Genomic DNA, 15198 nt, shown 5'->3' with positions numbered 1-15198 from the left:
AAGGGCATTGTTGAAACAACTGCTATAACTGTCGCTCTTACTTTTCCTCGATTTGGTGATAGGGGGGGTGAGTGATGACATTCCCTTTTCGCCAAGATCTCTAGATTCCCTTGAAGGGGAGATGATTGTGGAGATGAGGCGTTGGGGACGAACTGATGAACTACCTGTTACCAACAAACACTCTGTTAATGATGTTGACATCGCGCTTGGAGTTCTGGAAGCTGAGTGACTTCCTGTTGACAAGGTTGAAGCCAACAAGGCTGGGAGCCTGGACCTGTCCTTTCACCGATCTGTTGTTCACCTTGCCAAGGTAAGCCTTTCCCTCACTGTTCAACATTATGTTTCTCTCATTGTGTCACTTACACACTCTGTTTTCTTTTCTAGTTAGTGAATAACTTCTTAGCCATGAAAGAGCCCATCTTTGCGGCCTCAGCTAGTACAACCACCGATGATATGGCTACTGGTGAGCTTGTTTGGGTGAAAGAGGCTGTTGAGAAAAGAGTTGAGTAGCTGCAAATCCAGGTTGACCTGCTCTTGGCCAAAGAGAAGAAATCTGTTACTGGTTTTAAGAACATGAGAGATGTGATCTCCAACCTCCGGGGCTCTCTGGAAAAAGCTCAAAAAGGAGTTTCTAATGATGCTTCTTGGAAAGTAAAGTTCTTGGAACTGCACTCCCACTTCACCACCCTGCAAGCAAAACATGACTAAGTCCCAAGGGGAACTTCATCGTAGGAACACCGAAATGAGGACCCTTAGCTAGGCCATTGCCCATGTGAATGATGTCATGTCAGGCTATGAGAGAGCTCTAAAAGAGAAGCGCCTTCGTTCTGATAAGAAAGCTGATGACCTCTTGGCAGAGACCTCTGAGTTATATTCTTAAGTGGTGAAGGAGGTGAAGAAAAGGTCAGCTGAAAATGCCATTCGCTTTGCTCTGCGAGTGCTTGATGTTTCTGGAAAAGTCCTTCGATGCTGCCAGACAAGCTAAGTTCGAGGAGGCTATTGGGGCTACTGGATATGTCTCTCAGCTGGATGATCAGGGGTGAGTGATCAACCCTTTATCTTGTTTCTTGACCTAGACACCAGTATCTTAGCTATCCAGGATGAACTTATGCCTGATTCCTCCTCATCTTCTGAAGAAGACACTGATGATGACATGCCTCCCGTTCAGCTTCCTTTTTTGCTAGTTCTAGCTTCAGGTCAGTGTTCTGTTCAGCCTTCAACCGTTCCAGCTAATCCAACCACACAGTTTGTTCTTGGGAATGAAACAAGAGTTCTTGGCGATGGTGCAGCAGCAAGCACTGATGGTGAACCAAAGTTTGATTCTACTCCTGCTTCATAAGCCTTTAAGTTGGTGATTCACATAAACAATTAAACAATTATTGAGCTCTGCAGCTATTCTATTTTACTTTACTTTACTGAGCTCTGCAGCTATTCTATTTTATGTATACATGCACTACTATGCATACTGTGCCCTTGTTGCCCCCAAAGTTCATTTGGAACAACAATATGTGACCCTAGTAGGCTAAACAGATTAAGATGAGGCATAACCATAATCTGATCAGGATATCATGGAAGCCATTTCAAGTTAACTGTAACTGAAAGTTCGATCGCAACATTGTGTTTAATAGCGAGGCATATGCCTTGGCGAAAGTAACTTGGTGCCATGAGCGCAACACTGTGTTTAATAATGATAGGTAATATTTATTTAATAAAATAAATAGGGTATTTCCAGAACAGCAATGGAGGAGGCTTCCTCAGCGCCATCATGCCGACATAGGTCCAGGCCAATGATTGCGTGCTGGGATCTGGATCCAACTCAGATCTTCCTAGCAACTTCTATGTTTGATGTTTTGAGAGCTCCAGGAACTGGCATACAGTTGAGGCTCGCAAGAATACTATCTCTCGTTCCAAGTCAAACTGGCATACAACTTACTGAACAATTAGTGTGGTCATATTCCCTAAAGGCTTAACCCATCGAGGATAACCGCAGTTTGAAAGAACTGGCGTATAGTTCCAGCCATAGTACAAAATATCGTGATATATCACGATATATATCAAGAAATCAGAGATGGGCATCGAAATATTGCGATATGTAATTGGATAAATACAAGTGCAAATATCGACGATATTTGTAGATATATCGCTATATTTCGACGATACAGTGGGTATATTGTGATTTGAAAGAAAGGGTTGAGTTAATTGCAACCCGACGTGAGAACAATATCTTCCCACGCCCTACTCCTACCATTTCTTTCAAATCACGATATACCCACTATTATCATCTGATATGAGTACACTACTTTTTCTTTAAAACATTTTGCTGTGAGAAGTTAACTATTGCGATTTAACGTTACAGTTGCGATCTGCTTTATGTTGAACAGTTGGAGTGGTATGGACAGAGAGAAAGCCATGGAGTATATACAGAGTTGTCAGGTATGTCTATCTGGTTTATCACTCTCATAACACTTTTCCTGTTCTCCCATTCTTTTTTGGCTATTGGAGTTACGTTTGCTGTTGGCTTATACAATCTAACTATCAAAGTTTTCGTGTGCAGTCATATGATGGCGGCTTTGGTTTAGTGCCTGGATCAGAATCTCATGGTAAGTAGATTTTGATAGATTGTCATCAATTTTAGCCATTGTGTGTTATTAGATTTTGACCATGGTACACTCTCTGATGCAAGAGATCATGCTAGTCGTAGTTTTTACAATTTTTCCTTAATTTTTGTGTTTGCTATTCATAGATATAATGTTATTATTATATGTAGTAACTAGTAAGTTAAGGGGTTTTTAATCTATTTCTTTAGCTTCTACATTATTAGTTTTATTTTTGAGTGTAAGTCTTGTTTTAGAATTAGGTTTGCTACTGTCCTACTGGGTTTTCTAATTATTTTAGTTTTGTCCTATTTAATTATTAGAGTTTCTAAGTGCATTAGGAGTAAAAAGAAGACAAAGGTACATGTCTGCTGCACGTGCTTGCAATATGCCCTTAGTCGCAACTGGTTGGTCATTGCGGATGAGTTTAAAATTTACATGAAGCTGCATCTGATGCTTGATGACACAGGTGGTGGGACTTACTGTGCAATTGCTGCTCTCCGTTTGATGGGTTTCCTTGAAGATGACCTTTTGTCAAGAAGAAAAACTTCACCTATCATTAAAGTTTCATTGCTACTGGAGTGGTGCTTGCAGGTGATTTTTTTTTTTTTTTTTTTTCTGTCTAAGCTTCAGTAGCACGCCTTCACTTGCATGCCTTTGCAGAACTGATAGAAACCATTAAATCAACTCCAGTTGCATGTCAAAAGATGTTGCAAGTGGTTATACTGTTTGCATTATTATTTATACTGTTTCGTCTTTAAAGTCTTGTTGTGTGAGCTGCTTATGAACAAATTTTGCCTCTTCAATTTTTTGGTCCAGAGACAAGCAACTGATGGTGGATTTCAAGGTAGAGCCAACAAGGCCAGTGACACATGCTATGCATTCTGGTAAATAATTGCAAACGACAAATTCAAATGCCAAGCTTGACATTACTACTTCAAATGGAACTTGTCATGTTGGGACTGAAACTGCTGCAGGGGGCGTGAACAAAACAACTAGCCAGCAATCGCCTAATAGTAGAAAGAAGTCTCAGGTAAGAGTTATTTTCCTCTCTTTTTATTGGATGTATTGGAAATTACATGCTTCTTGAGGATTGTGTTGGATTCTGTTCCTTTGTTTGGTGTGAGTTTGCATCACTATGTTGCTAACGAGAATCAATAACTGTATGTGGATGCATTTCGTGACTTTCATATTAGAATAGTTGATAATAGATTAAGGAGACTCAGAAAAGTTCTCTTAAACTTTCTCTTGTTTAAATACCCTTGCATACATCATATGTTTTAGCTTTTGAGATGTTCTTGGGTGGCGACTACATGTTTTTTTCTTTTGTATCTTTTGATGTTAAGAGTGTTCTTTTAGATTGATAAACAAGAAACTATATGTACTGCTGACCGCATAACGAAATTAGTAAAGGATAACATATGTAACATGTTGAATGCAAAAGACTCGACTGCTTGGATAAGGAAAAAAGAGTGTTCGCTTTAATATCTGAGATAGTCTACCGGGCAAATTATGATATCCCCTTGAATTGCTTCTCTGACCATGCACGTAATAGTATTGCAAATGGAATGAATTTTGCATAGTTTCATATTATAATAATACCAAGTAGAAAGACCTTTCAAGTTTCATTTATTTTTCCATCCATTCCCTTAACATTATGTGTATTTGAGGTCTTGGGTTAAATTCCTTTCTCGACAAATTAATATGGATAGAAAGAAAATGTGTATATAGGATTGAACACCATGAAATGCTTGAGCTTATTACAATATTTAAAATCTTTCTTTGTTGTCTCCACTATGGATTCTTTATACTGCATATAACTCTGTTGCAGCCGAATTCCCCCTTGGGAGTCTAGGAAACCTCTGCAGCCTGATAACAAGAAGCATCCTGATGAAGATGATACCAGCTCTATTGCTTCCTCGTATCCTCATTTTAGTTCACATTATGCTTAACTCAAGTTCTCATTTTCATTTACTTGTAAGCTGTAACTAATAGTTACTGCTTTTGGATTCTCCTTAGCCATGCTTAGAACTACATTTGTGAGGACATCAAAGTCCAGGACGACTATTGCCACTGCTCCGAAATTTAGATGCACAGAATGTGTTGATAAATGAAAGGAGGTATGCAATTGTTTTAGATATTACTTGGAAAATGGCCCTAACATGATCTCATGGTTTTTTATATTTGGTGGTAGTTCTACTCCAAGTTGGAGGAGAAGCACCGAGCTTTGGAGGCAGAGAGGAACCAGTGCGAAGCTAGAACTAAGGTATCCGCTAGAGAGCGTCACTTTTTCTTCTTCTCTTTTCCCTAAAAATTCTGGTTCTCTTGTTTGGGTCATGTTAAATTGAACTTTGTAAGATGACCTCTTCTACTGTTGTCTTATGAACCTTACATTCTTCAGAAGAGCGAGAGGCAGCTCAAGTGACTTAGGAAGAGCTTGACATTTAGAGCAAACCCAATGCCAAGCTTCTACCAAGAAGGACCACCACCTAAAGTTGAACTTAAGAAGGTAATCCAGGACCTTTACAATTTTCAGCTGCAAAGCTTTCTTAGTTGGCAGAGATGAAACAACATACTGTAGCTTAAGAAAATACTTTTTACTGGGTCTCTTCTCATTGATAGTTTAATCAGTATATCTTTTAGTAGTTGGGTGTAGTTTTATTGGATTTCCAAGTTATGACAAGATTTAAGTTTATGAAATATCGAAAATACAGAGGAAACCCTGCCTAAATTTTTATAGGATTTTTCTATCTCTATGTAGTTTGTGGTTTGCTTAGTTGGTCTATATCACGTCCTGAGTTTTGTAATAATTGTAGATGCCACGTGTCTTTGGTATTCAGTGACTGTTTTATTGTTTGATTGTTTTATTGTTATCTTCGTTCTCTTATCTTTTATCTCTTATCTCTCTGGAAATGCTAGGGCTAGTTGTTCTTGTGTGCGCGCATCTGTGCTGAAGATTCATACGTGAAGGAATCATCATAAGAAAAGATGATGAAATCAGTCTCAGCAGAAAAGATGATGAAATCGGTCTCAGCAGAAAACGTCTCTAAAATCAATGAAAGTTATATTGATAAAAGCATGGGAGTAATGATAGTCAATGGTCCGAACGAGACGATGGGTAAGGTTCTACAGTTCTTGCAAGAGGCAAAGGATCATGATCATAGAGAAGCAGAGGATCTTCTTGATTCAGTGTTGTTTGTTGGGAAGTACTTTGTGGAATCACCTTTTGCCTGCATGCTAAAGGCTCTGGATCTTCTAGAGTACCTTCTTTCCATCAAGGGTGAGGATGAACCAAGACTATTCTATTCTGTTTTATTTATGTTTCCCCCATTGTCCCAAATAACAACCTCCATTGAAGGATGTAAAATCCTAGCTTCAACCAAAGGGCTGCAGTATGTTGTAGATTGCTTGATCAAGATGATGGATGCGGTTTATGGCAGTGATGGGGAGGATACTAGTGGGAGCATGGTTTTGGCAAGTGATGTAATTGAACATGTCCTATTGACAACTGATGAAGTGGATTGGAGTTGTGTTGGTCGTCTCCTGAAGACGTTAGAGTGTTGGATAGACTCTATAGGCGAGGCATCTATGGACATCAGGGTTGCAGGCCTTCACGCTCTCATCATGGATTCAATCACAACAGAAGATCTAATAGATACGCTATATGATTAAACGCTCAGTGCAAGTGCAACAATTATTGTGTGCAAGTGCAACAAGTATTGTAATATGTAGAAAAAAAAATTCAAGATTCATTGTTAAAGAATGAAAAGTCAATGTATTATGTAGGAATTCTAAGGTGTATTTTTTAGTATTAGAGAGTAATTTATATTAAAAGTACGACTGTGAGGGAATACTATATTTATATATATTATGCACGTGTCCAACACGAATAAAGAAAACTCATGGAAGATCATTACAACATAACACCTCATCCAGAACGAGGTGACAACCTCCAGGACTCATGACAGATCGTTACAACATAACACCTCGTCCAGAACGAGGTGACAACCTGGCACATGCACGCAACGGGCAATAATGCTCAACGTAGCTGTGTTGGTTAAAGCCGTAGCATCAGTCGCGCTCATGAATACACTATCTGAAAGCTCATTTATTCTCATCAAGAACCCGACCTGAGTTGACGGAGGAAAAAGGGGGAAGCATATGGTACTTACCTATAAAACAAAGGAGAGGAACTACGTCTGACTTGATTTAAATTCATCACAAAAACTTGATACGTAGGCAACTCGTCCCAAAGCGAGCTCAGTCAAAACTCGACCCATCACAATCTTCCCCATTATTCACACTTGTAAGGACTGATCAAATTCAACTTTTACAATGACCACATTCAAAGAAAATATAGTTGATTTGTGGATATTTAATGATATTTGTCGATATATCCATGATATTTGCAGTCAGAAATACCCACACATAGTTTGTGGATATATCTTGATATATCAACAATATTTGCAGATGCCCCAATGTAATATCCCCACATAGGGGGATATATCCACGATACATATCCATAAATCAGACGTCGATATTTTGCCATATCTTGATATTTTGTACTATGGTTCCAACTGTGTGGGGATGAGAAAGGGACTTGCATATAGTTCAGTTTTCTCATACTCAGTATCACTTGTTAGAAAGCAAATTGGCATACAATATTCTTGAACAGATAGTGAGAGAATAATTCCCTAAAGGCTTAGTCCACTGTGGATAACAAATAAAGAATGTGCAAGGAATAAATTCGATTGCAAGGTGAATAACTTTATTAATGACTGGAGTAATGCATAACAAAGCATGAAATAACAATATACTAATAGTACTTGCGAAGGTGTTGTACATTCCATGATTTGACAAGAACGTCACCTTCAACGGTGCATAGATAGTAAAAACCAGTTCGACCAACCATGTGGATGATGTATGGTCCTTCCCAGTTGGGTCCAAGCTTGCCGTTGGGCTCTGGGATCTCACGCAGAACCATATCGCCAGATTGGAAAGATCAAATCCGAACTCTCTTGTCGTACGATCTCTTTAAAATCTGCTGGTTAGCGGCCAAGCGCAGCGCGACACCTTCTCTCTTTTCGTCTAAGAGATCCATTTCTCTGCATAACAACTCCTCATTGTCCAAGGTGTGCACAATATCGGACTTCTGAGTGGGAGCTACCAGTTCTGGAGGTATGACAACTTCAGTTCCGTAGGTCAGTGAAAATGGGGACTCACCAGTTGATCGTCTGGGTGTAGTTCGGGCCTTAGGTAGTTCTTCGACCCATAAACCTTTTGCATCATCTAATTTATGCTTCATGTTATCCAAAATAACCTTATTAAAGGCTTCAGCCTAGCCATTGCCTTGCGGATACCTTGGAGTTGAAAATAGTTGGGTAATATGGAACTCCTCACAGAGTTCAGGTACCATTCCCCCAGCGAATTGTTGCCCATTATCTGAGATGATAACTTTGGGTATGCCAAACCGACAAACAATTTTGTTCCAAATGAACTTTTTGACATCATGTTCTCGAATGAAGAGCAGGGGAATTACTTCTACCCACTTAGTGAAGTAATCCATTGCGACCAGTAAGAATCTGACATTGCCTAGAGCATGTGGTAGAGGTCCTATAATATCAGTTCCCCACTGGGCAAAATGGCCATGGGCTGGCCAACGGGTGCAGTTCCATTGCTGGAGCATGGATAAGTGGAGCATATCATTGACACTTTTCACATTTGCGGGCAAAAACCCGCGCATCCTTTTGCATATAAGGCCAAAATATCCTTGCCTTAGGATCTTAAGAGCTAGTGTTCTGCGCCCAGCGTGGTTGCCACAAATTCCTTCATGAACCTCATGCATAACCTGTTCAGCGAGGCTTGGGGAGAGACATCTGAGATGAGGTCCCAGAAAGGACTTCTTGTACAGATCATCTTCAATGAGGGTGAATCTTTGTATCTTCGCAAGCAAACGCCTCGCTGCATTCTTATCCTCAGGGAGTGTCCCATCTTTGAGGTAGGATTTGTATGGATCCATCCAATTTGGAGTGATGGCTGGAATAACACAAACTGTTGTAACTGTGAGTGCTTGGATACTGGATTTCTCTTGAAACTCTATCGGGATGGAACGAGACTCGCTGTTACCCAACATCGAGGCAACATAGGTCAAAGCATCTGCATGTCGATTTTCTGATCGAGGCAGCTGATAGAACTGATGAATGTTCTCAAACTTGCCTTGAAGACCCCTTACCAGTTTCAGGTATTTGGCCATTCGCTTGTCTATGGCCTCATATCCTCCATCAACTTGAAACACGACTAGCTGTGAGTCACTAAAAACTGTGAGGTGTGTTAGGCCCAGGTCGAGAGCCATCGTGAGGCCAACAAGTGTCGCCTCATATTCTACCTCATTGTTTGAGGCGTTCCAACCTAACCGGATGGATTTTTCCAGTCGCATGTTGTCAGGAGTAACTAACACATCTCCCACTCCTGCACCTCTGTCATTTGAAGACCCATCCACAAACAGCCGCCACCGGAGCTTAACTCCCATGGGTTTGGACGGGCGTCTAGAGATTCAGGTAGGATACCATCATTTGAACTGGGGATTGTTGAGTTGTACCCAGTGTAGGTCATTGGGAAATCTCTTAAGAATTCTGCTAATGCCTGACCTTTTTCTGAGATTCAGGGGACCTAGATAATATCATACTCTGACAGTTGCATGAACCATTTAGCTAACCTTCCTGACTTGTTCGGCCTTTCTAGAACTGGGCGTAACTGGTATTCTGTGATTACCCTGACGGTATAGGAGTGGAAGTACGGTCGTAACTTCTCTGCTGCAAAAACAAGAGCTAACGCGACTCTTTCGAGTTTAGGGTATCTTGTTTCTGCTGGTAGGAGCGTTCGACTCAAGAAATAGATAGGTTTTTCAACCTTCTTTTCATCCACACGTATCAATACAGAACTAATACCATAGTCAGATGAACAGAGATAAAGACCCAAAACTTCTCCCTCAACTGGTTTGGAAAGGATTGGTAGTGCCCCCAGGTACGTTATGAGCTGATCAAATGCTTTTTGGCATTCGTCTATCCATAAAAATAATGTATTCTTTTGTAGTAACTGAAATAGAGGTTTGCACTTATCTGACCTCTTGGAGATGAACCTGTTCAGAGCTACTAACCTACATGTAACTTTTGAACTTCTTTCATATTTTTAGGTGAAGGCATTTCAATGAGCGCCCGGATCTGATCTGGGTTTGCCTCGATTCCTCGCTTAGTAACCAGATACCCTAAAAACTTCCCTGATGATACAGTGAAAGCACATTTCACAGGGTTGAGTTTCATGCGATACTTTCGGAGAACGTCGAATGCGCATTGCAAGTGGGAGAGATGATCTCCCCGTTTCAAACTTTTAATCAGGAGATTGTCTACATACACTTCCATAATGTCGCCTATCAACCTTTCAAACATTTTGTTCACCAAGCGCTGGTACGTGGCCCCTGCATTTTTCAGTCTGAATGGCATGACCTGATAATAGTACAGGCCATCCTCGGTTGTGAAACTTGCATGCTTGTGGTCTTCCTCATGTAATGGGATCTGGTTGTAACCAGACGACCCATCTGTGAAAGATAACAGTTCATGTCCAGCCGTCGCATCTACCAATTTGTCAATCCGTGGTAGAGGATAACTGTTTTTTGGACATGCGCGGTTTAGATCCGTGAAGTCAATACATATTCTCTATGACCCATTACTGGGACAATATTAGGAATCTAGGTAGGGAAATTGATCTCCCTGACAAAATTAGTTGCCTTTAGTTTCTCAACTTTGGCTTTTACCACTTTGGATATGTCAGCACCTATCCGTCTCGGCTTCTGCTTGACTACTACTGCATTACTGTGGACATTGAGCCGGTGGCATGGCACGTGGGGGTCAATTCCTGGCATTTCTTCGAATGACCAAGCAAACACATCTTTGTGTGCCCGAAGGAAGAGTATTAAAGCCTGACGCTCTTCAGAACTCAACAAGGTGCCAATGAAAGTGGTTTTTGGTGAGCTGCCTCCCACAATTTCCACTTCCTCTAATGGTTCCAATGATGGGGGATCCTCCCTTTCTCTTGGGACCAAGTCCGGGAGAGAGGGATCCAACTATAATTGCTAGTTGGCGGGTTGCCTCACCTCCACTGGTTCAAAAGGGAGAGAGGGTTGTTTTGTTGCCAACGCATAGTGATAAGAGCCCAAAACTATAGTTTTAACCCCTTAACAATATTACTTTTAGACCAATTATGTAATTAATAAGTAAGAATTAGTAATGTTACCGTGTTTTTATGTATTTCAGGCATTGGAGTCGAATATGTGTAGAAATGTGTCCCTTTTGCGAGATAAAGAAGCAAAGGTTGGTTGCTAAGAAGTTCTATAATTAAAGGCCAAGATTCAAGGAGAAAAAGCCTTTTTAAAGCCCAGTCAAAGCTGAAAAGTCAAAGTCAACGCGGGCAGAAATAGCGCACAAAAGTTACTAGAACTTCCGAAAGCCATATCTTTGGACTCAGACCTCAGAATTGGGCCTACCTTATGTCAAAACGACCGGCTCGGAACGAGTTTTCTAATGGTCCAAGTCTTGACCAAATCAGAGAAGCAAAAGTGGACAAAAAGACTGTTGAAGTCATTTCCAGCTGAAAACCCCTTTGTGGACTGAAGTAATGAGGTTTTGGGCTCGATTTTCCGGCCCAAAACATGGCTCCTCAGCCCATGCACGAAATTGTAGATCTAGCCTCTTCTATTTAAAGAGACTAAGGCTTAGCTCTTAAGCTACTTAGTTCTACTTCATAAAATTAGTTTTTAGATAGTTTTAATCTAGTTAGTTATCAAGAAATTAGTGTTAGAACAAGATTGGAGTTTTTTAGAATCAAATACTTAGTTAAATTTAGTTTGTTTTCAATTCATAATTAGTTATTTATAATCTTAGTTCTAAATTAGTTTTAAATTCAATTTTAATTCATTTTGAATCTTAGACTATTGTTCAATTAGATTAATAAAGTTTAATTACTTATTCAAAAATGACTTGTTCTTATTGTTCTTGTGTTAGAAATGATAGTTTAATGACTCAAGGCTAAAACCTCCAATAGAGGGGTTTGAGGAAGCCTTGATGAAACTTGATTGGATTAGCGTAGAAATGGTTGTAGTAATCTATTCCATTCTAGAAAGTAATTAGTTCTCCATGAGAATGAGTTTGATTACTTCACATGCTGATTGTTAGTTGGTAGAGATTACCATAAACAATTAGGGATTAGAAAGACTCAATTGTTATGCAAAAACATTGCAATTCGGATTACGACAATTCTTCGTTAGTTTATTAAGTCGAATCAAGGTGGAACCAAATTCCCCTAATTCATTCTCTTATTGTTAAATTACATTTGAATTGCTGTCATTTCATTTATCGCATCTTGATTAGTTGATTCACCATCGTAGTCAATTTCAATTCCATTACTTTCACGACTTTGTTAGCTTACACGAACTAGAAAATTGCACATCTAAACGACTAAGAGTGGAACAAATTCTCTACTCTAAACATATTACATTGATAATGTGAGTAGAAAAACTTTGATATATAAGCACGAAAATAGTCTTAGTTTTACTTACATTTGAGTTTAATCACTTATTCGTAGGTAAAACTATCGTATTTATATTTATCACATAGCATGCTTTGGCAGCCACTTGGTCCCCTCTGATAGTCTCAATCTTCCCGTTATGCGGGAACTTCAGACATTGGTGATAGGTGGTGGGAACATATCGGAGTCTATGCAGCCATGTCCTGCCAAAGATCATATGATAGGGTGTGTTAGCTTTTACCACAATAAAATTTATGATAAGAGTTACCGGACCAGTAACAATGGGTAGTTGGATCTCCCCAACCGTTAGAGCTTTGTCCCCGCTGAATCCATATAGGTTGGAGTTGGTGGCGACCATATCAGAATAAAGAATCTGCATTTTCTTAAATGCGTCGTGGTATAGCACATCTGCCGAACTACCTGGATCAACCAATATGCGATGCAAATTATAATCTCCAAAAGGGAGTGTCAGAACAAGTCATCTTCATGTGGGATTTAGATGCTAGAACAGTCAGCCTTAGTGAAGAGGATAAGCGAATCTTTGTTAGGTACCGCGTTGACCTGTGCACCCGTAGTTAGTTCGCTGCTCATGATCCTCATTTGCTTGGCGACGCGCATTTGATATTATATTGCACGCCCTTTTCAGTGACTTGCCCACTTTGTTTGCCTGCCTTTACGGAGATCATATTTAGCTGGAGGTGGCCATTGAGTCCAATCCTGGGGGATCCTAAACTGACATGCTGATCTCCTCAGGCTGAACTGCATTTGCCTGTTTGTGTGCTACAAATTACTTCAAATACCCCCTTTCAATAAGATCCTATAGTTTATTTTTCAGAGTCCTGCAGGCTCTGGTGCTGTGACCCTTACTCTTATGGAACTTGCAGTAGGTCCTTTGGTCTCTGGTACCCAAGGAGCTTGGCTTAAGCGGAGCTGGCCATTTGAGGTAACTCTGATTCTTGATCGAGTCCAGAACCTCATTTGGCATTTTGTTCAAAGGGGCAAAGTTTCTGTCCATCGAGGGAAGAGTTTCTTTTGCTCCTTCCACCCGTGGCTTCTTCTGTGGTTTCCCATCTGCACTATTGGTTACGTTGGGTATTGTCCTCTGGGCATCCGTCCCTTTGATGGGGATTCAGCCCTTTGGCGGTTACGATTATGGTCTCTTTTCGGTTTTTGGGGGAAAGAGTTCCCTTCTCAAGGAACTACATGAGCTGTCTGACTAGCCTTTTTGCTTCCTGATGTCTGTTCAGGACATCCTCCTCCCACCCCACATGAGTCTCCACTCTATCAAGGAGCTCCTCTAAATCACGGGGTGGTTTCCTGGAGAGGGATCCGAATAAGGCATTATTTTCATCCAACCCTTGTTTGAAAGCTATTATGGCAGTCTGTTCATCGCAAGACTCTATCTGGATAGAGATTTTCATGAATCGTTGCATGTAGGACCTCAATACTTCTCCGTCCCTTTTTTTTATGTTGAATAAAGCGTCAATCCACTTTGGTTGATGCTTGTTGCATGAGTACCTATCTATGAAGGTCCTAAACATTTCTTCTGAGGACCTGATATGCTACTCAGGTAACCTGTGGTACCACTGGAGTGTAGATCCAGACAGGGAAGCTTTGAACTCTTGACACCTGACGTGGTCATACCTTTCATATTGTCCCATAGTTGCTCGATATCTAAACACGTGATCCACCAGATCTGACTTGCCATTGAAGACACTAAACTTCGGTTGCCGGTAGCCGCGGGTGTAACGCCCGTATTTAAAATACATATTTTTTTTTCTATTTATTAATTAATTAAATTATTTATTTAAAAATCGGCTGGATTGGATTTGGGATACGCGGGCCTGATTTTTGGGCCCGAGTCTGTATTGGGCTTGGGTTTCAAACCCAAGTATATAATCACATTGTTCTGGAGAATAGGGTTCTTGGAGAATAAAAAAATAATAAAAATGGCGGCAGAGCTAGAAACTCGTTTGCTGGAGGGGGGAGCGCGATGATTTGGACTAGGAGGATTCGTAGGCTGTTAATACAAGTGAGTAGTTATGTTTTCCTTTTCATCGGAACTAGAGTTTTACATCTACGGATTTAAAACATTTGCTGCGAATAAAAATATTTACTGCCGAGTTTTTCCGCTCAGATTATATGTGCTGTCACTATTCTTCTTTCGATGTTTTTCTGATTTCGCTGAAGTGTTAAACTCGTCAGATTGTTAAGCTTGTACTTATATATATATTGTTTGTTGTTGGTAACTACTGAAATTATTAAAACTGCCATTGGAACTCTGGAGATTTGTTAATAGCGGCGCAAGCCCCACAGAGATTTCGACTTGTGTTTGGGTTAAACTCTTTTTGTATTTCGGTGTTGAACTCTGCTCTTGTTGTGGTTTTGGTGGAATGGTGTTTGGAGAGTGGGGGCAGTGAAGCTCTTGAACGAGACGTTAATGGCGTCGTCGCGATTTGGTGGATGGGTGAAGTGTATGGTTTGAACTGTGGTTGGGGGAAGGGTGATTTGGGTAGTGTGTGTGGTCTTTGTTGGGAGCTTTGGAGAAGTTTGTTAGGGGGGCTGAGCCCCCAAACCTCCTCCTCTGTAGATTTGCATTATTGTGATACTGAGGGATTTGATTTTTGGTTTTTATTTTCGTGTTTGATCTGCTATGTTATTTTGTGGGTTGTTGTGGTATTGGTTGAGTGATGAGGGCTGTCAAAGCTCGGAGAAGCCATTAATGGCAGCCCGAAATTTACAGATCTAGGTTGATGAAGAGTTTGATTTAATGCTTATAGGTTTTTGGCTTTTGTAAAAGTTGTAGGTGTTCTCTTAATGAGAAAAATCGGTGGGTTAAAAGGAGGAGGTGAGAGGTGGTGGCGATTTGGTGGTGGAGGAGAGAATTGGGGAAGAAGATGACACTGTTGCTGTGTCTGGGATTGGGTCGAGACCAAGTGGGTCGGTTTTGTTTAGGCCCGATTCTATTTTAGTTGTTGGGCCCGATTCTAGTTTGTTTAGTTGTTGGGCCGAAAATTCTATTTTT

At 40.5% G+C, this 15198-nt stretch overlaps 1 protein-coding gene across 1 annotated transcript; it reads left to right on the top strand.

The window, feature by feature from the left end:
• Positions 1-2213: 2213 nt before the first annotated feature.
• Positions 2214-6431, top strand: LOC147494166 (geranylgeranyl transferase type-1 subunit beta-like). Its single transcript, XM_086568424.1, has 9 exons — positions 2214-2433; positions 2555-2600; positions 3064-3188; positions 3414-3627; positions 4426-4515; positions 4624-4714; positions 4789-4860; positions 4999-5103; positions 5514-6431. Exons 1-4 carry the CDS (start codon positions 2371-2373, stop codon positions 3483-3485), a joined length of 306 nt encoding a protein of 101 aa, XP_086424550.1. The 5' UTR covers positions 2214-2370; the 3' UTR covers positions 3486-3627; positions 4426-4515; positions 4624-4714; positions 4789-4860; positions 4999-5103; positions 5514-6431.
• The last annotated feature ends 8767 nt before the right edge of the window (positions 6432-15198 follow it).

Source organism: Coptis chinensis, chromosome 6, assembly GCF_015680905.1.
Source record: "Coptis chinensis isolate HL-2020 chromosome 6, ASM1568090v1, whole genome shotgun sequence".
NCBI lineage: Eukaryota > Viridiplantae > Streptophyta > Magnoliopsida > Ranunculales > Ranunculaceae > Coptis > Coptis chinensis.
Note: the sequence above shows the minus strand (reverse complement) of the source record. Positions and strands in the feature narration are given on the sequence as shown.

Coding starts and splice junctions, on each gene's coding strand:
- LOC147494166 (XM_086568424.1), top strand. CDS start 2,371: ATGTTGAACAGTTGGAGTGGTATGGACAGAGAGAAAGCCATGGAGTAT. Junction 2,434..2,554: donor AGTATATACAGAGTTGTCAG/GTATGTCTATCT, acceptor TTTCGTGTGCAG/TCATATGATGGCGGCTTTGG. Junction 3,189..3,413: donor TACTGGAGTGGTGCTTGCAG/GTGATTTTTTTT, acceptor TTTTTGGTCCAG/AGACAAGCAACTGATGGTGG.